The following is a 27,048-nucleotide window of genomic DNA, read 5'->3' on the forward strand; positions in this document are numbered from 1 at the left end:
CATAGCTATGGAAGCTTTTGGAGAATTGACCTGCCTCTTCACTTAGGCATGGTCCTTAACAATTCCCCATGTTTTGTTTTATGGAAATGTGATTATTTTCCCCCCCATAGCATGGTCAGTAAATTTTGAATTAGCTGTTATCTAAGTCCACATGCTATGATATCTGAATCTGCATGCTAGGGAGTATAAATAGCACTATAACAGGTATTGAATCTTGTGAGATGTCATGGAGTCAAACTTTCAAATGGAAAAGAGGATTGTAGTCAGAATAGGCATTTTTCATAAATCTCTCATCAGTCTCCTGGCTTGGCCCTTTGATGTGTTGGCCCATTTAATTATCCCGACTAAAAAAGTCTTACTGGGGCTCTTCTCCCTTTCCTTCCCTGTGGGTTACCAGAGTAACTCTCCTGAGAGGATCCTACTCATGAACAGCTCTTAGGTGCTGCTGCTTCTTTGTTTCTTGGGTTTCTTATGCCTCACGTTTGGGTGCCATATGTTGCAATATGGGAGCCACCTGCCAGTGGCTTCTGGAGATCTAACTCAGACCTGTAGAATGGATCTCTTCATTTGAGATGATGATGGTGATACAAGGAGACTGAGAGGCAGTTGCGTTCTCTGACCTTTCTCCTCTTCCCTCTAGCCTCCAATTTATTTCATTCCCAATCCATAAGCAACAGCTGCATCAGTAAAGGCTACTTTGCAACTCCTTCACAGCTTCACAGCTGTGGAGGCTCTCTGAAAGTTGACCTGCCCCTTCACTTAGGGATGGTCCTTAACAAGATGTGGCCATTATAGCTTGGTCACAATGGCCATCCATCTAAGCGGGGAATGGACAAAACAAAATGTGAAATACAAGAGTCCATTACCATTATGGTTCTGAAGCTTCCTGCTCACATTGAAAGTCTTTTAAAGATCACTAATAAAGATCAAGCAGTTATATCTGCAGTGAAATAACAGATCTGATCGCAAATTCTCCAATTAACATTAATTTTTCCTCATTGTAACATAAGGTAGTAACTCAGAATTGAAGATCTCTTTAATATATACATTTTCCTATTTCTCAGTCCTTTTTATTCTATATCCTTTGGTTTAGATGCCAGTGGGGAAAAATATGTTATAGAATCTGAAATTCAAAGTTAATTCCTAATTTATTAAGGTTCATTTCTAACCTGTAATGAATTCTTTCTCTTCTTTCTTTGAAAAACATCTTAAGCCCTTGTTCTTTCATTTTTCAACATTAAAAAATTTTTTTTTAGTTCCAGTTTATGTTTTTCCCTTACCCCCATACCCATTGAGAAGGCAAACATTATAATAACCATTATATATGTGAAATCATGCAAAACATCTCCATTTTAGCCCTGTTGCCAAAAAAGAAAAAAAAAAAAAGGCAAAAAAATTAAAGTGAAAAATATGCTTCAAGGCAAGAGGTTTGGGTTTTTTGTTTCTTTTTTTGTTAATAGTATTGTAGGTCAGCTCAGAGACAAGTAAACTCATAGTTAATTCTTTCTCTGGAGGTGGATAATATTTTTCATCATGAGTCCTTTGGAATTGTCTAGATCTTTGTCTCAATCTGAGTTAGCTGTGTTTTTCAAAGTTGATCATCACTACAGTATTGCAATTACTGTGTGCAATGTTCTGCTCAAGCTGCTCACTTCCTGCTGCATCAGATCATTTAAGTTTTCCCAGGTTTTTCAGAAATTATCCATCTCATCATTTTTTAAGGTACAATAGTATTTCATCCCAATTATATACCATAATTTCTTTAGCCAATTGATGAAGTCCTTGTTCTTTTTGTATTCATTATGAGCCTCAGCTCATCTTTGCTGTGTAGCCAGTCACTATTTTTACATGACTATGCTACTGATATATTCATCTTCATTTATCTTTCCCTTAATTCCATCAACTATACTTGCCTTTAAATCTGAACTGATCAATTAATTATTCTCTTAGAAGCCATATTGACCTTTCACATGACTACCTCTTTTCCTTCTCATTGGAATTTCTCTTGTTCATATCTTCAAAATTTCAATGTAAAATTCAAAATATTTCTACCCATCAGCCCTGTAAAAATCAGAATTATAATCTTTTAAGGCTCTGTTATTAGCTGTGGTCTACCATTGTGAACAAGGCAACGTGGTCCAGTAGAAAGAGTGATGAATTCCAAGTTACAGGACCTGAGTTCAAATCTCAGCTTTGTCATATTATATAATTTCGTTGTGTTGTAAAATTTAAAACATCTATTTAACATTACAGGCCCTTTCTTTACCACAGTTGCAAAATGGACCTGTTTGTAGAATTTGAAACCCAAAGTTATCGACTTCTTAATATATATTTTAAAGAATAAAGTAATCTTTTTTACCTTCAAGATAATTTTTCCTTTTAATAACTTATAAAACAAAGTTTTTAGGCTAAGAGATCCAGAATCTTTCAACAAATATTCAACATTTACTAAAGACCTACTACAAAAATGATATTTGACTTTAAACATATTTTACTGCTAAGGTATAAACAGGTTTAGTTTTTTTAAAAAGGAAGAAAGAAAATTAATAGAAAGCAACATATAATTATTAAGATCATGACCACATGGCAAAAGGTTTAGATTTTTTTTTCTTTTTATTAAAGTTAATAATATAGATCAGCACAGACAAACAAGCAGACTTGTAGACAATCAGACAATTAGTGGTTCTGATTTCATGGCTAAAATAATTTCTTCTGGTGCATCCGTCCCAGAAACTCTGATGTTAGTTAGATTGGGTTTTTTAGGCAGATTGCATATCTTAATTTTGGTCTCAACATTCTGCATGTTTGCCCATCTTCCCACACCCATTGAATCCCATAGAGCCAGTCCATAATACTCACCACCTGCCTCCTGAATTACTCTCAGTATATGGGTTCTTTAAGAGCCCTTCCTGATTCTCAAATTTACTGGACAGAAAACTTGAGTCAGTGACAGTAATATTTAAAGGAAGTCCATCCATGGGGTGGAGTCTAAGCAAAGATAAGTTTATATTTCTAGCCATATGAAAAGATGCTCCAAATCACTGTTAATCAGAGAAATGCAAATTAAGACAACTCTGAGATACCATTACACACCTGTCAGATTGGCTATAATGACAGGGAAAGATAATGCGCAATGTTGGAGAGGATGTGGGAAAACAGGGACACTGATACATTGTTGTTGGAATTGTGAATACATCCAGCCATTCTGGAGAGAGATTTGGAATTATGCTCAAAAAGTTATCAAACCATGCATACCCTTTGATCCACCAGTATTACTACTGGGCTTATACCCCAAAGAAATTTTAAAGAAGTTCGGAAAGGAACCTGTATGTGCACGAATGTTTGTGGCAGCCCTTTTTGTTGTGGACAGAAACTGGAAACTGAGTGGATGCCCATCAATTGGAGAATGGCTGAATAAATTGTGGTATATGAATATTATGGAATATTATTGTTCTGTAAGAAATGACCAACAGGATGATTTCAGAAAAGCCTGGGGAGACTTACATGAACTGATACTGAGTGAAATGAACAGGACCAGGAGATCATTATACACTTCAACAACAATACTATATGATGATCAATTCTAATGGACCTGGCCCTTTTCAAGAATGAGATAAACCAAATCAGCTCCAATACATCAGTAATGAACTGAACCAGCTCCACCCAGGGAAAGAACTCTGGGAAATGAGTGTGAACCACTACATAGAATTCCCAATCCCTCTATTTTTGTCTGCCAGCATTTTTGATTTCCTTCACAGGCTAATGGAACACTATTTCAAAGTCCGATTCTTTTTGTACAGCAAAATAACTGTTTGGACATGTATACTATTATTATATTTAATTTATACTTTAACATATTTAACATGTATTGGTCAACCTGCCATCTGGGGGAAGGGGTTGGGGGAAGGAGGGGAAAAATTGGAACAAAAGATTTTGCAATTGTCAATGCTGTAAAATTACCTATGCATATAACTTATAAATAAAAAGCTATAATAAATTTTTAAAAAAAGGAAAGATAAGTTTAAGAAGACACAGTTTGAGATTAAAGAAAAATGTAGTTCAGCCCATTAGCAGGGCCAGTCACTTAACACAGCACCCAAAGAAGTTCAAAGATTGTTTTGAGGTAACAATCATTATTCACCTGGTTTGTTGGAAATAGCTATCTAGAGATAAAGAATTGTGACATTTTGAACTACATAATGAGATGAAAGGATCATTGTGATTTTAACCATGAATTTAAAATGAACTATATGTGCTAATTTCATAAGTCATTTTCTACTTTTATACATGGCCATTTAATATACTTCCTAATAACTGTTCCAATTTTTGAAAATTAAGCTAATTAAAGTTAAAATTTATATTTTTCTGGACTTTCTAAGAAAGTTTGCTTTCATCCTTACATCATATGTTTTTAGCCTCATTCTTTTTATATAGATTTTCATTAATTAATGACATATATACAGAGATGTGTGTGTTTATATGATATATACATGTGTGTATTACATGTACACATGTGTACTATATATATTAATGACCCTTTTTCTTCTTGATCAAGGAAAATTTTGTTCATATAGACAAGAATTGGTTTTGTAACTTAAGTATATAGCTATGACTTAAATAATAAGTGGTGAATTTCCTCTCCATTTTGTGGTGATAAATAACATTTCATTTGCCCACTTTGTTTTTGCTATTGCATTTGAAGTTTTAAAAACATGTCTTTGCATTTAGGGTGTAAAAAACTACAGCGTACCTATAGGTTTGGATTCTAAAGTCCTTGTGGATTTGATAGTAGTGGGATCAGTGGCTGTTTCTGAAAAAGGTAGGAATTAAACATTTATTAGTTTATCCAAAAAGTTATATTAACACTGTCATCTAAAGTGTTTGGGTTCATGTTTTCTAATATGGTTGTGATTTCAGTTGTTATTCTACAGGTATTTTTTATTGATTTTTCTCATGATTGTATCCCCAGGGACACAATCCCTTGCTGAACATGTGTTTGAATCACTACTGATCATTACCATGGACACATAGAGATTTTTAAGTCCAACCACCTCATTTTATAGATGAGGAAATACTGGTGCAGAATAGACTTTGCTCTCCAAACCCTTATTTAGTGAGAGAAACTAACCTGCTAGTACAGGGCTCTTTCACTCATGTGTTTAGTCTTCCTAATTAAAACAGTCATCGGTGGGATCACCAAGGATTAAGTTGAGCCCTCAAATCATTCACCACTTTCAAATTCACCTACCTTAAAGAAAAGATCTTTCTCAAGTTACCTGGACCTGAAGCTGAATATATTTGCAGTAAATCATTGGTTTTCAGGGGACTTGAACAGTGGAAAAGCCTCAGCTTTTGAGCTTTGTTTTTCTTGTGATCAGCCATATCCTTAACAGCACAACACGTCCCTTACACTCCTCGCCAAACTTTCAGAAGCCTTTGGTCCTTTGCCAGGTGAGCTGAACCATGCCACCTGCAGGATGGCCTCTAGCAAAGCTGTGCTCCCTCTGCCAGGCAGCTCACCCCTCAACTGCCCCAAACAGTTAAGCTCCTGTGGTTAACAGTGGACTTTTTCCCCATGCTGCTATTTCATTCCACAAGGCCATCTTGTATGCTTCAAAACCAGGCACTTTGAAAATAATCTGTTTAAATTGGCGAATTGGTGGGTTCCACCTGAGGTCGGCATATTAACAGAGATGTTCTTTTAAAATAATGTTTTGACTGTGGCTAGGAAGGCTTTTTCCTTTTATCTCTTAAAAAGAGAGACAATTGCAGGGGTGGAGGGAGAGAGGGAAGACGAGAGAGAGACAGAGAAACAGAGAGAGAAATGGGGGGGGGGGTGGGAAGGAGAAGGGCAGTGGGAGAGAGAGACCTGAGAGACAGGACATGTGAGAAAGAGAGAACTTTGTAAACTGAGGCCTTGTATTAACCTCCCTCAGGATCAGAATTATCTGAGATCTTTGTGATCAAGATTTCCAAAATAGCTAGTGTTTCAGAATGGTAATAATTTAAAAGAATGAATCTTTTGAAATTTTTAAAAAATCCTTTCCCTTCATATTTGGTCTTTTTATAAAAGTTAAAAGTAATATATTTCCTTAAGAAGCTAGAAATACTGGGTTTGAGTCCCAGTTCCATTACTGAACTTTAGATAAATCATTTTACTCCTTTAACTTCTGTTTATAGAAAAGTACATTATTATTTGGACTGCTAGGTGGCGTCATAGTGCATAAAGTGCCGGGCCTGGAGTCAGGAAGACTCCTCTTCCTGAGTTCAAAGCTGAGCTCAGACATTCACTCCTTCTGTAACGCTGCACAAATCACTTAATCCTGTTTGCCAGTTTCCTCGTTTGTAAGATGACCTGGAGAAGGAAATGGCAAAGCACCCCAGGATCCCAGAAAACATATCTGAGAGGCAAAAAGCCTCCGGGGTCAAAAGATGTAGAGTCAGGGCTCTGCTCTGCCTTGTGTGACATTGGCAAGGCTGCCTCACTTACCAGAGTTTTACTTTTTCATTTGTAAAACAAATAATATTTATATGACCTACCTGATAAGATTGTTCCAAAGAATCACACAAGATAATTTACAGTATAGTAAGTGCTTCTCAACTTAAAACGTAATATAAATGTAATTATTTTAAGTGACCATCATTACAAGCTCAATTTTGAAAAAAAGCTTGACTTTTTCTTCCCAAGAGATTGTTTTGTTAGAGATCTATTCAAGTATGTTTCTAAATTGCCACTTAATTATCTTAAAAGAGGATCTTTATTGCCACAGATTAATGGTGAGATATTTTTGTGAAATTCATTTTTCTTTCTAATAGAAAATATATTTCTAATATTATTCAGCAGAATCAGTGTGAGCTACTAAGGTTGAAAGATAAGACATGTATTTTTGATTATTGGAGGTCCATCTTAGATTAGCTTCCTTTGAGAATGGACTCAGTTGGAAGGGACAAGCATCATTTTGAGTTTTAGCCCTGACACAACAAAATTCAAACTATTCTTTACTTTTATCAATACCTTATAAGCTATTCTTTATATTATGGCTTTGTTTACTGACAGGATGGAGAATTGGGAAGGGAGAAGGTTATGCTGACATGGAATATGCAATGATGGTATCCATGGGAGCAGTCAGGGAGGAGACACCTGTAGTAACCATTGTACATGACTGCCAGGTAATTTCTGTTGACTCTGTGTGTGTGTGTGTGTGTGTGTATGTGTGTGTTTATCTCTGCATCTGTTTTACTGCCCTCATATTGTCATCAGTAATGGAATAATCACCATTAGTTTAATCGGCTAAGGCTGGATTCATTTAGTAATATCGCAAGCAGGCCCCCATCTAAAATGTGGATTTGGGTATGCTTTCCTATAACCAGTGTATTCTGTTCCTACTGATGACTCCTTCAGTAAACCAGAGATGGGCATCAGGTCTTTTCAGATAATCCACACCAGAGGTTTCAAGCTCACCAACTGTCAACAAATTCTCCAGTGTGGCCAGAACCAAATTAAAATGTAATTGGAACATATTAAACAAAATAAATAAAAATACAGAACCACATAGATAATATTAGGCCAATAAGGATCCATTTCTATTAGAGTTTGCCACCACTGATATTCCTCTTTTTCTTCCATCAGGTTATTGATATACCTGAAGACCTGATTGGTGCTCACGATCTAACTGTGGATTACATCCTCACTCCTACCAGAATAATTGTGACCGGCTGCACAAAGCCCAAGCCACAGGGCATCATATGGTCCATGGTAGGTAACAACCATGAAAGTTAAGTGGGCTAAGAGTTCTTACAGAGTTCTGACTCTTGCTCTTGGAGCGATTCAATGACTTTTTTTTTCTGCATTGTTCTTTTTGCATCATAAAGTACTTTTTTCCTCAAAGCTTTACACTCAGAATTACCACCTCCCTGCCAAAAGTGACCTTGGGTCAAAATTTGGCCTACTGTTCCTGGTTTTTCAGTGTTATATTTACATTTCGGTACAGTATAATAATCAGTCTCAAACATATACTATATATATAGTTTTTACCTCTAATATTGCTTCTGAATTCTTTGATCTCCCAGGAAAAATAAACTTACCAAGAGATAGGGGATAAAGCAACTGTTTATACATATTTTTAGCCCTGTTGTTGAAATATTTTATCTTTTCAGTATATAATAATGAGATCATTTTTTAATTAGTTTGCAATAGATTTTCATCTTTTGTAAACCATTCTGATTCAGTCATACTTGAGGGATTTCTTGAAATTAGAGATCCTGTATTTGGAAATATATAAATGACAGGAAGAGGTTCTGCTTAATTTGGAATGAAACTATAAGAAAAAAATAAGCATTTTTGTCCATATTTTCCATTCTTAAGCTTGAGTTTTCCAGGGCTTTTTAGAAGCCTCAGGACATGGAAAAATAAACAGCACCCACACCAAAATATGAATATTAAAATGGGGCATGCCAGTAGTTTTATATTTGCTTATTTCTTTTCATTGTTGACATACACAGTCTATGTTGGGCATGTGTATGCCTTTTGCCACATGAACCCTAGAAGGAGAATTCTGTGAAACTAAAATATCAATTTCTTCTATCTTAATCTTTAATAATTTTTTTATAGACACCAGAAATAAATATCAATAACTCCTCATACCCCACCAGCTATACTAATTAAAAGCTCAAGTTTGTGAAGTATGGAGGTAGTCATATTTAAAAAGAAAATCAGAAATGTCTCCACACTTGGTGAATGTGAATAATCTCCTGGCATCTTATTTAAGGTGGGTTTACCTCAGAACCTTGGGCCACGACTCACATTAAAGTGGAGACAGATGAATAAGTTACAGAACTAATTCAGATCATAGAACTCTCTTTCTGTGCAGGCTAAGGACCAGTCTTTAGAGTCAATTTGTGAGAGCAGATCTACCACATCGAAGCTGGAGCTAGTTTCCTATTCCAAGATTACCATTTTATAAGAGTATTTATAATATTCCATATTAGGAAGGTTTTCTAGTTAGGGTAGTTGTCTCTAGAAGGGCAGAGAGGCATGCATTGCCTTAGGGAAGAACTATAGTTGATGTTGTGGATTTTGGGGGAAAACAACAATCCAAATTGTGGTCATTCAGACATGGTAGAAAAATGTGAAATCCTTGTTACATAAAAGAAAATCAAACTCAGGCCTAGGCTTTAGAAGCTGCTTGTTCTACTTGTTTGCTGAAACTTAAGCTTTCCCATTACCTTTCCAGGAAGATTGTAGTTTCTAATATTTTTTTGAAAGATAATTCCATAACTTAGATAACCTCAGATCTTCTGCCAAATAATGATTATCTTGTACTAAACATTGTGTTGGACCTACAATATGTCAGTAAGTCTGAACTTACTTGCCTTTGTTCACTAGTCTAAGTGAGTCTGCTTTATTATCTATGAGGAATAGATAATATTCCTCAAGAATTGTGTGAATTTGATTTAAAGGTGAGTCATAACTCCCTCTCAAGCTACTTTGAGCATAAATATTGATTTATTTATCCTATCAAGGCCCTCTTCCTCTATCTTATTGTAGCATACTTAAAACAATCTAGGTTCCACTGGATGGGCCAATATGCATTGGTAGTGGCTGTGAAGCTCAAGGAGCTTTCTAGTATGGACCCCAGAGATGAACTTAGGGGATAAGCTAACTATTAAATTAGCTAAGGCTGTCAATGAATTTTCTAAAACTGTCACAACATCAGTGGAGAAAATTTATGCTGACAGTTTATATCAACTTATGCTGACATTCTTTTAATTTAAATTTTTTTCACTTAATAGTATTTTATTTTTTCCAATTACATATAAAGATAGTTTTCAGTATTTACTTTTGTAAAATTTTGAGTTCCAGTTTTTTCTCCCACTCTTCCTTTCCTCCTCCTCCCCAAGACAGCAAATAATACATATACTATATATGTATAATATCATGTTGTATTATACACTATATCATTTATACATGTGTAAATTTCCATACTACTCACGTTGTGAAAGAAAAAACAAAAGAGAAAAACCACAGGGGGAAAAAATGTGAAAATAATATGCTTTGATCTACATAATTCTTTCTCTGGGTGTGGATGGCATTTTCTGTCCTAATTCTATAGAACACTGGATCACTGTGTGGTTGAGAATAACTTCAGTCATTCACAGTTGATCGTCACATCATGTTGCTGTTACTGTGTATAATGTTCTTCTGGTTCTGCTCACTTTACTTAGCAGGAGTTCATGTAGGTCTTTCCAGGCTTTTCTGAAGTCAGCCTGCTCATCATTTCTTATAGAACAGTAGTATTCTATCACATTCATTTGACATGTTCTTAATGTGCTAAAATGTCTGCCTGACCATAATCTTTAGTCATTTGTTCTTGAGATCAGATAATTCAGCCTTCTCTGGTGCCTGGAAAGTCTGCAAGAATGTGAGTTTTTAAAGCTGGTACCTAGAAGAAAAAAGAAACCCACTTAGAAAAGTATCAGAGGCCAGTGTTATTTCCTTTTTCTATCTCAGAGAAAGCTGCATAGAGGTACATAGAGAATTGTGTGAAATTATTCTCACTTAGGAAAAAAAAATGATTGCAGCTGTGAAGTACCTGGGAGCATTGTTGGAAATGTGGTCCAGGGCAGAGATGGTTAAATGAGAAACTACTGTTTCAAAGTCACAGCTGCTTGCCCTCCACATGTGGATCATAAAAATTAAACAGGATATTGGAGAAGTCATTTGTATTGTTGTTTTCAAAAAAAAGTGAACAGTCTGACAGGAGAGATCCTTGGGAGACCCCAGTGGTTCATGAGGACAACCTAGATGAAGATCCATCAGAGGAGAATGAGTAGGAGTAATGAAATAGTTAGAAGAACTATGAAAAAGAGGTGACCCAAGAACCTAGAGGGGAGAGAGAATCCGGAAGAAGAAGGCAGTTGTCAGTGTCAGAGCTTCAGGTCAAGAAGGCCATTGATCTGACAGTCTCATTCTCTACAGGTTCCTTTTACATGGTAAAGTCCTATAGGGGTTCCTTGTTGTGCATGATACAACTAACAAGCCCAAAAACCTTGCAGTGCCCCCTGGAAAAATCTATAACCAGCAGAAAAACCAATGGATGAAGAATATCCTTTATGATATGTAGCCAGCTAGACAACTTAGAACTCATCTGTCAGAATATGTCTCTTAGAAAGACAGTAGAGAGGGAGAATGAGTGGGTGCAGAATTAAATAAGAGGAAGAGAGAGCAACTGGAATTGCCTCCAAGAAATTGAAAAACTCCTTTAATAACCAATAAATTTCTCACAGAAATAAAGGTTCAATTTTTCACTTCATTATCTTATCAGGTCTTTTTGAAATTAGCCTGCTCATCATTTCTTATAGAACACATAGCATTCCGTTATATTCTTATACACTAAACTTATTCAGCCATTCTCCAACTGATAGGCATCCACTCATTTTCTAATTCCTTGCCACCACAAAAAGGGCTGCCACAAACACTTTTGCACATGTGGATCCTTCCCCTCTTTTGTGATCTCTTTGGAATACAGACCCAGTGAGACTGACTGCTGGATCAAAGATTATGCCCTGTTTGATAGCCCTTTGGTCATAGTTTCAAATTGCTCTCCAGAATGGTTGGATCATTTCATAATTCTACCAACAATGTATTAGTGTCCTAGTTTTATCAAATTCCCTCCAACATTTGTCGATATCTTTTCCTGTTATCTTAGCCAGTTGAATAAGTGTGAAGTGGTACCTTAGAGATGTCTTCATTTGTATTTCTCTGATGTTATTATTACTATTATTATTAAGCATTCTATGTGTGACCTCTCTCAAGCTCACTAGACACTCTCTTATTTGGGTAACACTCCTGGCAGCACTTTCTTATGTTCTGATCAACCTGTACTGCACAGTGCTATATATATGAAAATAATAGGTGATAATAATATTGTATTAATAATGTAACACATTTATATAGGACATTCAGATCTACAAAGTATGTTTCTTCATGCTGGCACTGTTGAGCTAAGTAGTGTTTTGATTTCCATTTTACAAATGGAGATATTTGAGGTTCTGTGAGACTACATGATTTGGCCAGAAGCACACAGCTCATCAGTTCTACCTTCATGCAATGTTGAAGTGAATCACAGATGTCATTTCGTGAAATCTGCCTTATGTCACCTCCAAGAAGAATGAATTCATGATGTCCAAACATCTTTAGAATGATAAATTAAAATGAGAATGGAAAGTGTTAACTTTGAATTTTGTCAGGAATACATTGGCCTATATTCAGCCACATGGTACAGCATCCTGGGAAATGGCAGCCTCATCCATTATATTAGACTCTAGTGTAGTTGAACTACAATTTAACATTCAAGAAAGAATTATTTAAAAAAAATTCTTTAGAGTGACCACAAGATGTTTATAGGTAGAGCTGCAAACCTCCATAAGTACTGCTAACAGTTGCCAAAACTGCATTATCAAAGATCAGTCATCCCATGTGCCCACAGTGGAAAGAACTCTTAGTCACATATGGATCCTTTCAGCCACTCTCACAGACCCACCATCAGTAGCTCCATCCTTGATTATGGAGGCCCAGAGCACATTGCCCATTCAAGAACAAAATCTGGAGAGTTTTTAACTTTGCCAAGTTGATTCATTTATCTCCCTAATTAGGGAAATTGTATCTTTCCCCCCATATTCTAGGCTTAAGAAAATAAATAATTTCATATATTTTAAAAGCTTAGCATGTTCAATACCACATGACCTTCTTTGGGACTAGTGCTTCTCACCCATATGTTCACAATATGGTGAGCTTATTTATTTCATCCAAATGACTGACTCAGAAGGGAAAAGGGGATCTTTAATGTCCGAGAAGTACTTGCTTTCAAGATGAGGTTCATTTAAAGTGTAACTCTGGGTTTCTTTACAGGCACACTCTTTGTAAGCCTAGATGAACTTTAGCCAGAAACAACATCGAGCTGAGGGCAACAAGTTCCCTGTATTCTACATCATGTAAATTGAAATGGATGATACAGAAAACAAGCTTTATACTGAATTCAATTAACACTTTGGGATGGCTACATTAATCACTCTAAAATGTTAGGAACATCTCTAGAGTTTATGTCGCATTACAATGCTAGAGACGGTCCCTGTAGTGGCAGTATTGCATGGTAGAGTGCTGATGTACTGGTTTGGAGTTAGGAGGCTCCAGACAGGAACAACCTAGATTTAGATCTCATCTCTGATGCTTTCTAGTTGTATGGCTAGAGACAAATAATTTAACCTTTCTGATCCATGGTTTCCTCACTTGTAAATGGAAATAATTTTCCTTTGCATTTCACAGGGTTGTTGTGGGGATCAAATGTGTTTATTTGTGTAAAGTATTTTGTAAACCTTAATATGGTGTATTAATATAAACTTTTGCTCTTAAGTTAGCTTAATATACAGGGAAAATAAATGGTAGAAACTCTGTGAAACAGTAAAGATTTTTAAATGAAATGAGCAAGTCTCATCATCTCCAGATTTCTGACTCTATCGTGTGTGACAGGAAAGGATATGAGAGAGACACTAAGTAATTGTTTTTATTTACAATACTGGTTCGTGCCAAGTGTGCAAGTCAGAAAGCAGACCCCTGGCAACCTCTTCACACAGGCCCACCAGCAACTGCTTCCCATCCTTTACTTACCACAGATGTAAGACAGATCATGACAAGGAAGTGATCATTTGCTATTTTCCTTAGGAACAAATTGTTATTTGCTAACTAGCCCACTTTATATATAGCATTTGACATTTTACAAAATGCTTTCTCATACTCACTCTGTGGAGTAGATAGTGTATTATCATCCCCATTATATAGATGAAAAAAGTTGTCCTCAAAGACTGAGTCATTCAGTTACAGGATCATAGAATTTATTTCTTTTAAAAGTATTTTATTTTTCCAAATACATGCAAAAAGAGTTTTCAGCATTCACCTTTGCAAAACCTTGTATCACAATTTTTTCTGCCTCTCCTCTCAATCCACAAGACACCAAGCAATCCAGTGTAAGTTAAACATGTACAGTTCTAAATACATTTCCATAGTCATCATAGAGTCATAGGATTTAGATTGGAATAGATAAAAGATCATCTAGCCAATCCCCTCGTTTTATAGATGAAAAAGTTCAGGCCCAGGAGGAGTGTCCCCTCCACATTTAAATTCAGGTCCTCTGACTCTCACTGTACCTTTGTCACTGCATGCTTTACTCTATATCTGAGGGAAAACATGGACTCCGTCATCTAGTGCAAATCCTGAATTCCTTAATGGCCTTAGTGGGTTATTACAACCTTCAGAAATGGTCCGTATTCTGCCTCCATCTACCTGGCCCAGGGATGACACTGTATGGCCTCTTTATGATCTTGGTATTGAGAGATGCAAAACCACCTCCTAAAGACTTGATGTTTACCTCCCTTTGTTGTCGTTGATACTTTACTGCATGGACCATATTGGTGACATATTAAAACCCTAAAATATATGCTAGGTTACAATGTAAGCTTCTCAAAGACAAGAGCTGTATCTGTGTTGTGGTGGTTCTCTCAGTGCCTGCCACAAAGCTGGCACACAGCAGGTACCTAACAATTGCCTATGTGAGAATAAGCCATGCTCTAACAAAATTCTTCTGTTTTGTGAAGTTATAGATTTTCCAAGTTGAGCAATAGATCACTTTATTTTATTTTCTCTTCTACAGCCCACTGAGAGAGCACCAAGGTCTCTCTGCCTGAGCCTGCTTATGAAAAGACTACAAACATCTTTTTCACCTCTGTAACAAAAATTTCCTATGCTCAGCTCACACAGAAGAAAGTTGTATTTCTATTGGGCTTTTTTGTTGTTTCCTAAAATTGACATTAGCTTTACTTTGTGGGATTGTTACCATCTTTGGGCATCATTGCCAAGCTGATAATAGAGTTAAGGATTTTAGAGCTCACATTTATATAGCACTTTAATGTTTGCAAAATGTTTTACAAATAAGGAAATGAAAATACTGAGAGATGAAGGTTCACACAGCTGCTAAGTATCTGACACAAAATTTAAACTTGTCTTGGTGATGTAGTAGGTAGTATGTCTGGCCAGGAGTCAGAAAGACTCATCTTCGTGAGTTTAAATCTGACCCCAGACATTTATTAGCTGTGTGATTCTGGAAAAGTCATTTAACTCTGTTGGTCTCAGTTTCCTCATCTGTAAAATAAGCTGGAGAAGAAAATGGCCAGCCACTCCAGTATTTCTATCAAGAAAATCCCACATGGGGTCATGAAGTGTCAGTTACAACCAAAACAACTGATTAACACCTTCCTGATTTTAGAGACAAGTTAATCTGATTTCTCATTTTACATTTGAGAAAATAGACTTAGAGAAAATAGCATATCCTAAGACACCCAACTGGTTTATCACAGACTTAGGAACAGAGCCCAGATCTCATCTTATCAGGGTCAGTAATTATTGTTTTTAAAAAGAAAACATTTTTAAAAGATTACTAAATATGTGTTTCAACAAAAAGTGATTTATCCTATGAGAAAATTATATTTAATATATAACATTTTAGAATGGAATGATTAGCTACAGAAGAACAAAATAAAAAGGTTTTCATGTTTAATTTAATAAGCAACAAGCTTTCATTTCACATGGAAAATTGACAGAGCCCAACAAATGTTCCTAATTGCCGGCCAGGAAAAAGAGAGTAAGATGGCTAAAAACTAGTCAGAAGTCTTGAGGTCCATTTGTTTTATAAAGGGAGTTTCTGTCAGCTGATCCAGAGTGACTAACTCTAAGAATTTTAATGTAGAGTCGTCATTTTTCAAATATAAAAATGGCAATCATCTGTACAGCTGCCAAGAGCCACATGATCATCAGGTAGCTTTTCCACCTCTGACTTTGGCGCCAAAATGGAAAAAGCAGCAAACACTTTAAGGACTTAGAAAATCCTAGGGCAGAAAGTATGGGATGTTTGCACCTGCAAGTGACCAAATATACCTGAAATTAAAACTCTTAAGATAAAAGGAAATATGTTTCTGTCTCTGAAGATATATTGCATGTATAAGGATGGGGAGTGTGGTTTTTATTTTCTAGTATTTCATACATAATTATGTGGGGTTTTTTTAATTTTTAATATTCTTTCAGTTGATTATGTTTTGTATATGCGCCAGCAGAGGACAAAAATAGACTCCCTGTGATGTGAGCAAGAAGTCTGTATTTTGGTTTTTCATAACATGATCTGAAAATGCATTTCTGCTGCAAAGACCTACTGTGGCTCAGATTTCTTTGGAGCACTTGTGTTCAATTAGACAAAGACAAATACGAGCTACAGTGATTGTAGAAGTGGGAAAACTTAAACTCAAGAGCTATGTGTTAGTCTCTTTAAGTGGGAGCTCTGTAGCATCCCTTCAGGGTGGAGGGAATTAGCCATACAGTGGTTCACTGAATCCCTGGCCTTCCAGCACAGTCCTCCATCTTTGGGGCCATTGTTTCTGGGGTTTGTGTGGCAGTTTTTGCGAGCCCTGCTGTGGGCTCAGAATTCCCAATAAGCAGAAAACAAAGCAAGATTCATATTCCACTCAGGTATTTGTAGTTCTTTTAATCCTTACTCTCAGTACAAATTAAATACCCTTGTTTCATACTTAGTAAAAGTTCTAATCATATAAATATTTGTTTTTCCTTATACATCAAAGTTATCTCTTTTCCATTCTTGACTGCTCTAGCCTATTTTTACTTGTTGGAAGAAATTAATATTTGTGCCGAACTCACTCACTTTGTCATGCTAATTTTATATTTTCCAAACTTTTTTCCTAAAAAAGTTGCACACTTTTACCACTGAACATTTTTAAAGTAACTAGACTGAAGAAACCAGGCTTAAAAATACATGCACTTATATACACATATATGTGTATACAAATATATATATATATAGATAGATAGATAGATATAGATATTATATATATATTTACATGTTGCTAGCTTAGGTGATAGAAATATCATTATCTTCCATAATGTGAGAATTTCTTTTTCTAGACAAAGTAAATATGTATTAAGGGAGTTTGCTTAATTTGCTTAATTTGAGGAAGGCAGGGGAGTAGTAAGAGGGATGGCTTCATAAAAAGAAGGGGGAAAAATTATCACTTTTTCTTGACCCTCACTCCACATATCTTCGCATAATGTCATCTCTTGATTGGCTTGTGAGGAATGGTTAAGTACATAGAATATCCACAGAGCTGCTCAGTTTGCATAAGCCCTGGATCCTTAATTCCTATGATGACTTATGGCTTTAGTGAGATCAGGTAGGGCTGCTCTTTTACTGGCACTGCCTTTTGTAAAGCCCTGCCAAGCACAGTGACTTAAAGTTAAATAGACAAATCCTAAAGATTTGTTTGTGACCACTGTTTACATGGGTAACATTCCTGAGAATGCTAGAGCTGTTTGTGAATGAACTTGTGTTTCCCAAGGAGGAAAAAGTACAGCAACGAAGCTCAACGAACCTCAGTCACAACTTACCAAAACAAAACAAAACAACAACAAAAAAAAAAAAATAGGAGCCAGGGAGATTATTTACATTTAATTGAGCCTTTTCTTCTTAACATCCCTTGATTTTTTCCCTTGGATTTGCCTTTTGGGGTACTTTCTCCTCTGCTTACAGGAGTTATCAGAAGAAAGATTGGAGGTAGGGGATACTAGGGACCAAAAGACCTAATTAGGAGTTCTATCTAAGTCCTACTCTTTAACTGAAAAGGTGATCTCCCCTAAGATGTACTAAGACCCTCATACCCTGAGGAAATGACCTCACATTCTCATTTGAGGTTGCTGGCTGTCCTATACATAATGTTCCATATAAGCCTGGCCTGGAAACTTGGCATTTCTTCCTAAGCTCTTCCAGGAACTTCTAGGACAGCCCAGAAGCCTTAATTGTGGTTCATACCTTGTCTTCATGTGGAGCAACAGCTGATCTATGTGATGTGGCTTTGGGAAGTCTAGTCATTCTTTGCATTTTTTTTTCTCCTTCTGGATCCAGATTTTTCAGTTACTAGAATAAGGTCCCAAACCCAGTACCTTAAAATGAGCTTCACACTATGCAGGCCCAGCATGTTTGAATACTATAAATGTCCTGACATATAGTGGGAAAGCTAGTTGATTTAGAATGCAAAACCCGAGTTTGAGACTCAACTCAGCTGCTTAATAGAACATTGGGAAATTGAATTCTTTAATCTCCAAGAGCCCCTGTTTCTTTATCTGTAAAGTAGGCACACCACTCGACCTCCCCAACTCACAAGCTTATCATATGGACTGAGACTCTATATAGAAATCCTTTTTAGTCAGCAAGTGCCATGGAGATGTTCAATTGTTTAATAAGCACATGTTAAGTCAAAACAAACCAGTAACTTAAATGGAATTAGACCTTAGCATACATATCATGGTGAGTTATAAAAAAAGATGTACTCATTCTACCAAAGGGGATTATATCACACTTATGGATGAAGAGATTTTCCTAGCTGCAAGAGATGAATATAATAATCTCCACATTTTTTTTGACCATCTAAAAACCACATATATGTTCACTAAGATTTATGGTTTTTTAAATTCATATTTGAACGTATCCATTATACTAGAACCCATAATCCTGCAAACAAAGCATGAGATTCCACATTGTGAGAGTCTGACTCCAAAAAGTTTCTAGCTTCTGTGAACTTGCCCCAAAATATGTATGATGCTGTATTTAAAGCATTTTACTGATAAGAATGAGTAGCAACATAAATTTGTGTATGCATAGATCTTTCTGGCTCCCAGTTATCTCCAGACTAATTATCCATAGAGATATTTTTCTTTAGGTTGTTTGCTCTACACTGTCCATTTCAAGCCTGCCTTGGCCATCCCTCAACAGAATTGTGAGATCGATGGAGTTTGCTACATATAATTAGACACCTCCAACCTCCAATTAAAACTTCCCTCTCTTTGATTTTCTTCTTACTATCAAAGGCACCATCATCTTCCTAGGAGCCTGGCTCTAAACCTAGTACATCATCCTTCATTCTTCACTCTCACCCTCCCAACCATCTCTCTCACATAGCTCTCTCTTTCTCTCCTCTGGCACTGCCCCCACTTCATTGCCTTCATCACCCTACATCTAAAGAACTTTCCTATTGGAACAGTCCTATGCTTGGCCCTCCCTGCCTCAAGTCTCTCCTTAATCCATTCTGAATTGAACTTCCTAAAGGGCAATTCTGACCATGTCAATAAACCCCAGCAGCTCCCTCTTACCTCCAGGGTCTAACATAAAATCCTCTGGTTGACTTTTAAATTCCTTCATGAACTGGTCACTTGCTACTTTCCCAGGCTTCTTATACTTTACTTCCCTCTACACGTCAGGATCCAGGGACACTGGCCCTCCTGCTACACCCCCAACAAGACATTCTGTCTCCCAGATTCCTCCATTTTCAGTGACTGCTCCTAAGCCTGGAATAATCTCTCTGCCTTCCAGTTTCCCAGCTCCCTTCAGATTTCAACTAAAATCCTACCTTCTTCAGGAAGTCTTTCCCAGTCTTTCTTAATGCTAATGACTTCCCCCTAAAGATATTTCCAGTTTCTCCTGTATATGTCTTGTTTGTAGATATTTGTTATCTTATTGTCTCTCTCCAGTAGACCAAGCTCCTTCAGATTAGGGACTGTACTTTCTTTGTATTCCCAGGACTTAGCATGATACACATAGTAGACGTTTAATAAATGCTTCCTGATATGTCTATCCTATGGATGTCACTATGAGCCTAAATGCAGCTTATGTTGTGAAATTCTGAAATTCATATTTGTAAGAACAACATTCAAAGCAGAAGCCACAAATAAACTAGATTGGAGAGTTGGAGTTTAAAGAAAAACAGGATTCAATGAATCTTCCAATTAATTTATTTATTACAAACATTAGCTATCATTTAAACTGAAGCTCTGACAAATAGATAATCTATACAAGGGTAAGAAATGAATAAAACATGCAAGTATGTTTCTGGAAAGTTCCTTAAATATAAGAATAGCATGTTATCTAATTGTCTAAACCAACAGTCTGAACAGGTGTCAAAGGAATTCCTTTTGCAAAACCTCATTATCATTTATTTTCTTGTTGAAATATTGCTATGGAAACAAAAGAGAGAAAAAAATAATAAAATATTGCTGTGATCATGGAATAATCAGGATGGATGTCCCCTGCCCTCCTTTGTACACTTATCAAGGATTTGCATACATTAGGTACTCTCCAAGTGATCTGTTGATTGATTGTTAAGTCTTGATGAACTCAGAACTAGCTGAATTACAAACTTAGAGGAATTCTGATTTAACTACAAGTCCCACAAAAGTCACAGCCTCTGGTCACAGCCTGGAAGCTTTCAGAATTTGTGCATTTATACCTGGCTCTGGTTCATTTCAATAACTTCTATTGTCTAGTAAAAGAACTTGGCTTCTGGGCCATGTCCCAAAGCTTTAGGCCAACTTGCCAGTTCGTGAGAGAACAGGGGCTAAATGAAATTCTTTGCCCACATGAAATCACAGGATTTCAGTGGATTCATCTTATCTTAGAACCTCATCTGGGGTATTCAGAAAGGGAATTCCCTCTTAGGTTCTTACAAGCATCCCCACTGATGAAGAGAACTTCAGAAATCCATGGTTCTTCCCTTTCTGCCCTTCCTAGGCCTTCCAGATGCTGGGAAATACCTTTTCTACTTCTGCATATCTGCTGAACCACAGAGGGCAGATACTATAGAGAGGCTGTGTGGGAAATCCAGTGTCATTCAGTTGAGCTAGTTAACATTTACCTTACCTAGGTTCTGGGGGGGTCTTATATTTAAACCACTGGGCACTCCACACAGTAGAAGGTTGAACTGTTTTTTGAGCTGATAAATCCATGAATGTGGTCAAATTTGCCCAGGTATTTTTGAATAGCAAAGCTCCAAGACCAGTTTACTGTTTGTGAAACATTTTGAAACAATCCTTTCAAATTGATTGTGCAAATGCCCTCCTATTCTGTAAGATGAAGAAGATGCATCTCTGAGAGGTAAAGACTTGCTTGTAATCACATGGCCTGAGGGACCAGGGCTCAACCCCACACCACTCTGATGCTTTTCTCCCTCTATTGCACTATCTTTTAGTTGCCACAGAGTTTTGCTGTAGCTCATTTTGCCTAGTGACTCAAGAATTCAATTTTCTTACTTGTAAAACAGAGGAAATTGAAGTAGGTAAACCTTAAGGTTCAGTTCTAAACCTTGTGATTCTTTTGGGGGTTAACCAGGAAAAGCTGAAACTGTTTTACATTTTTCAGATCAGTGAGGAGATGATGGAAAGAATCCCCATCTTAAAGAATCTTCGTTTTCGAGAGAAGCAAGCAGGGAAAGACGTCACCTTACAGAAGACGCACCTGGCACATTTGAAAAACAGCCAGAGGCAAGCACCCCTTCAGAACGCTGGACAGATTGCCTCTGACAGTCCTGCAGATGTGGCCCATTCTGCCCACTGTGACAATGAGCATGGAACTTCAAAAGCAGAGCCCTCCAATGTCACCACTGTCTATGTGGGTAATATTCCCAAGGATGCTAGAGTGAGTGATCTGAAGAGAACTCTTCGGGAGTATGGTGCTGAGCCTTTGAGGCTGAATTGGCAAGGAACGCAAGGCCGGGCTTTCCTTGATTACAAGGACCTGGCTACTGCAGAAAGCATCATCTCTTCCTTGAAAGATTTAAACTTTAGTGGGAATACTCTATGGGTTAAATTAGCTAAGAAGCAAAAGTGATCAGATAGTAGTAAAGGGGAAAGCGTGTCTTTTCTCATTGTAAAGATTTGGGCTGACATTTAAATATTTTTCTTCGTTTGAAGGGCAGTGGCATTGGAGGATGACATGTCTGAATCCCAAGCAAGGCCAGAGTACCCTGTAAATCACTTTCTGTTCTTAAGAGATCATATTGCTATTTGGTACTTCATACTTACATTTCTCAAGCCAAGGTTAGGATGTCACAGGGGGTTAATAGGATTTCAGTGCCTACCATTTTTCTTATGACTTTCCACTGTCTGATTGGAATTTGTCCATTATAGGATAGTGAAAAACATTCTTCATTCAAGAAGAAAATTCACCTTAAATCTGAATATCAAAAGAGAATTAAGGGATTGGAGGAGGCAGGGATGAAGAAACATTAAAGAGCATTAAAGAATGTTAAAGAGCAGATTTTGGAAGTTGTCTTCTAAGGGAAACAGCAACCCTGCAACAATCCTAGAAAAACTTAACAGTAAATTGAGAAGATGAATGGACTCAGCACCAGCAAAGCTAAATTGGATCTTGACTCTAAGGTATTTGTATCAAAATGTATACCCATCCTTTACAAGAATCATCTTTACCTCACAGTTTACCTCTGCAGACATGATGCCAGACAGAGAGCCAAGTTGATATGTTCAATTAAATATGAACAGTGAGTCTTTATAGGGACATAATGTCTTTGAATAATGGATTTTGAAAAAATAATAACAACAACAAAACCCTTCACATACACATGCTTGCTTAATACCTCATATTTTCTTTCCAATTCCCTGTTCCTGAAAAACAAGCTGGATTTTGGCTGAACTGTACTTTCTAAACAGAAGCACTTTTGCAATTGATCCTGGGCAGAAAGTCAAAATAAGCATCTAAAGGGACATTTTATTATTATTTTTTAAATGTATATGAGTTGGAAATGTTTTTTCAGCCAGAGGGTATTGCTAAGTGTATTTTAAGTAGATTATTATGCCTCCAGAGGGTCAGGCCTTTCATATAACATTGAAAAAACACTCTCAAACCTATCAAGTTTTCCCTAAGGAAAAAAAAAAAAAACTTCTTAAAAAGTATTTTGTCTCCATTTTTATAATGAAAATAAAGAAGTTACTTTGGAAAGAAAATTTATCCTCAAATTATTTCCCTCATCAAATACTGAGTTCTTTTCCCAGTTTTCATTTTGAAAATCTCTCTATTGAAAGGTCAAATCCCTATATCCTTTTAAAGGTAGATGTGACAACTTGCTTGACCATTACCTCATGATCACAAAGTCATTCACATTTCCTGTTTCATCCTTTCAACTAGCATCCCTATGCGAGTTGGAAGGCAGAAACAATTATGTACTTTTGGAGGCCCAGAAAATTGAAGGGCCTTGCTCACCACTACATGCTGAGTGATGGTCAAGTTGTGGGTTGCTCATAATTTCTAAGATTCTAAGCTTTGTATCCTTTTCATTACACAAACTCTATCCAAGAAGTTCAGTCCTGTAAACAGATTATTCAGGGACTTCTCATTCCAAAAAGATGATCCTGGACTCCCAGGGGTGCTTCCAACTGTCCTCAGGCAGCTGACATCCATCTAGGAAGGCTATGAGTCTGCACTTGATGACAGACGTTGCTATTCAAGGGTTAGACTAGCCAATTATAGAAAGACCAGTTTATACTAAATTTACCATTTTGAAAGGAAGTATTTGTCCATAGCAACCCCTTTCCTAGCTATGAGATATCTTTAGTCTAGAAGCTCAGTGGTATTATGGTGGATAGAATGCTGGACCTAGATTCAAGAAGATGAATTCAACTTTAACTTCAGACACTCACTAGCTGTGTGATCCTGGGCAAGTCTCCTAATCTTTGTCAGCCTCAGTTTCCTTATCTGTAAAGTAGAAGTAATGATAGAGTCTACCTCCTAGGGTTATTATGAATACCAAATGAAATAATGTACACACAGCACTTTACAAACTTTAAGTACTTAGTTATTATTATTTATTATTATTCTTATTATCCACACCAAAACTTTTTAAACTGTGGGTCACAACTCCGTGTAAAGTCTGATCATTGAATGTGGAGCTTGCAAAATTATGACTTATCATCAGTAAATGTTTGATTATACATCAGTAAATTTACATGTCTATATACCCAAAATAAAAAATAAAAAATTCTTGGGCAAAAAGGGGTTATGCTGTGCTTTAGACAAACAAAAATCCTATTTTTCCCCTAACCTGATTGCTTATATGGCTGGTGTAATAAAACAATAAAGGAGAGAATCACAGTTTTCCCTTTCCCATAAATAAATGCAGTTTTGAGACTTCCCTTTCATAAGCACAGACAGATTGTATCCTTTGCTTCTTGTGTACCTTTCCTATCAATCAGGCAACCTCCTCCAGCTCCACAGTAGAAGACATCATGTTGACCTCATGTAAGCAAACATTAGAAACTTTTTTGGAGCAAAGTCACTCCCTAGAATAAATCCCAGGGTAATTTGAGCAGATCCTGGTTTTAGGAAAATAGTGGTAAACACAGCTTTTGCATTATAACCAGCTGGCATTCACATAGCAGTGACTCAGAAACTAATGTGGATTTTTTTTTCTCTTAGTTTATTGCCTCGCATAAGACAAAAAAAGAGGCTTTTTTAGTAAAGGATGCCCAGCACATAGGACCTCTAGTAAGTGATTTTTTCTAAAATTCAGTAACATGATTTTACAGAATACGCAAATGTTTTCATTTATGTTATCTCATTTAACCTTTATTTCAGTCCTGTGCTTTGTGCAAACCAGAAACATCTTATCTGAGTAATCTTCAGCTCAAAATGATAGCAATAACTGACTCAAGGCCACACAGCTACTTGGTGGCAGGCCTGAGACCTGAACAGGTCTTTGTCCTCAGTCTTCTGTCCTCTTCTCTTCCACATTCCCTCAGAATAGTTCCCAGAATGGTATCATCTTAAAAGGAGAAGAGCAGCAATGCAAAAATCCAAGACAATTCTAAAACCTCATGATGGAAAATACCTTCCACATCCAGAGAAAGAATTGTAGCATTAAGAATTGTAGAATCTGAATGCAACCAACTATTTTCACTTTTTTTGTAGCTTTTTCATGGTTTTTCTGATGCTTTTGTTCTGATACATCTTTCACAACATGACAAATGAGGAAATATGTTAAAAAAAAATAAAAGGAGAAGGGATTCAACAAGACTTGTCTTCCCATCACTCTTTTTGAAAATTTTCTATAAGGAACATTTCTATATCTATATCACTTGCCTCTACCACACCTATTGCCATCCTGTGACTTATTTTGTCTATTTCTATCAAAAAGAATTTGTTAATTAGACAATATGGTGTGACTGGCATGTAGTAGGTGCTTAATAAAGGTGGATTGGATTGGATTAAGTAGTTTGGGGGCAAGTGTACTAGACTGGGAATTGGGAGACCTAGATTGGAGAAGTCACTTCTACCAATCAAACTCCCAAATAACTTTTACTGAGTTAGAAAAAAATAATAAGGTTTATCTGGAAGAATAAAAGAAGAATTTTAAGGGAATTAATGGAAAAAATGCTAATGAAGGTGGCCTAGCTGTGCCAGACCTAAAACTATATTATAAAGCAGCAGTCGTCAAAACTGTTTGGTACTGGCTAAGAAACAATACTCGAGCAGTGTAATAACTTAGGTTCACAAGACACAGTAGTCAAGGACTGTAGTAATCTGGTGTTTGATAAAAAGACCCCGGCTTTTGGGATAAGAACTCACTATTTGGCAAAAGTTGTTAGGAAAATTGGAAACTGATATGGCAGAAACTAGGCATTGACCCACACTTAACACCATATACCAAAATAAGGTCGAAATGGGTTCATGATTTAGACATAAAGAGTGATATTATAATAGTCTACCTCTCAGATCTGTGGAGAAGGAAAAAATTGTGGCCAAAGATGAACTAGAGTACATTATATATAAAGACCTAACGGCTGTGGTCCCTTATTCTGGTGTGGACAGGGAAAGAAGGGACAGCATGGGCAGCATGGAGTGAAGTTCAGGCACTTTTATTACTGGTTGGGGCTGGCCACTGGCTCCCTTGCTCTCGCCCCACAGAGGCCACCTGCCCGCTGTACACCCTTCCTTCTTCTCCCCCAAAAAAACTACAACAGAAATAGCGCAGGTTCAAGACCCTGATTCCCTGTTGGTAATTCACTCCACTTTTCAAATGAAAATCACTTTTATTTTATCCCTTTTGTTTTGTTTTGCAACAAAATCCCCCTGTCCAGAGTCTGACTGCAACTTAACTGTTCGGACTAAGGAATGGAACAGGCCCCAGGTGCCCCTGGTCACTCTCAGGCAAGAGCCTCCCTCCCCCAGGGACCGAGGCATGGCCAGCTTGTTCTGTGGCAGCTGCTTAGCCATACAGATTATCGTCATTGTCTTCCGTGTACATGTTGCTGACTGTGCCTTTTTGATTATATTAAGAGAAGTCACTTCTTTCTCTGAGCCCTGGAATATAATGTGTGTGTGTGTGTGTGTGTGTGTGTGTGTGTGTGTATAAACAGATATATATTATATATTATAATTATATATCAACATTATAGACTATAGACATAAAACAGATAGTAGTTCACAGAGTTTCAGTAAGAACCATGATTCATAAACTTAAAAATAGTAGCTTTAATCTATGTAGTGCTTTAAAATAATATTTATAAATATTTCACTTGCAACAACCTGAGAAGTAATTGTTATTATCATCCCTATTTTCCAAATGAGAAAATCAAGGTACTTATCCAGAGTACCATAGCTAATATGAGAATCTGAAAAAGAATTTGAACTCAGCTCTCTGTCTACTATACTACCTACTTGCCTGTAAAACTTAAGGTGATTTATAAATGTGAACTCTTATTTAGCCATACTTCCAATATTAAATTGATCTCTGTATATCATAATTAAAATTATTTGATGAATGCAATTAAAATATATAGGATGAATGAAAAAGCATACACTTTTATTATATCTCAAGCACTGAACTAAACACTGAGAAGAAAAATAGAAAAATTACTCAGTCCCTGCTTCCAAAATATATATATAAAACACTAAGGTTTGCAAAACACATGACAGATATTATTTCATGTTATCCTCATAACAACCATAGAAGACAGGTGCTACTATTACCCCCATTTTTCAATTGAGAATACTGAGGCAAACAAGTAACTGGTAAGAGTCACATAGCTAGTAAGTGCCCTGAGGCTGGATCTGTGCCTCCTGTACTTCCACACCTAGCACACCACAGCATGACTAG

The 27,048-nt window shown here is 36.7% G+C and overlaps 1 protein-coding gene across 3 annotated transcripts in view; it reads left to right on the top strand.

The window, feature by feature from the left end:
* The window catches only part of MTHFSD (methenyltetrahydrofolate synthetase domain containing), a 48,555-nt gene extending 25,720 nt beyond the window's left edge, over window positions 1–22,835 (top strand). For 2 of the 3 annotated variants that reach the window (XM_012540359.3, XM_023495091.2), the window contains exons 5-8: window positions 4,729–4,819; window positions 7,058–7,170; window positions 7,631–7,756; window positions 21,300–21,794. In XM_012540359.3, the coding sequence (XP_012395813.1) occupies window positions 4,729–4,819; window positions 7,058–7,170; window positions 7,631–7,756; window positions 21,300–21,767 (798 nt within the window). In that variant the 3' untranslated portion in view covers window positions 21,768–21,794. Of the gene's footprint in view, window positions 1–4,728; window positions 4,820–7,057; window positions 7,171–7,630; window positions 7,757–21,299 lie in introns of all 3 variants that reach the window. The other variant, XM_012540358.3, reaches the window with a different exon arrangement.
* Window positions 22,836–27,048: the final 4,213 nt, after the last annotated feature.

Source organism: Sarcophilus harrisii, chromosome 2 (assembly GCF_902635505.1).
Source record: "Sarcophilus harrisii chromosome 2, mSarHar1.11, whole genome shotgun sequence".
NCBI classification, from domain to species: domain Eukaryota; kingdom Metazoa; phylum Chordata; class Mammalia; order Dasyuromorphia; family Dasyuridae; genus Sarcophilus; species Sarcophilus harrisii.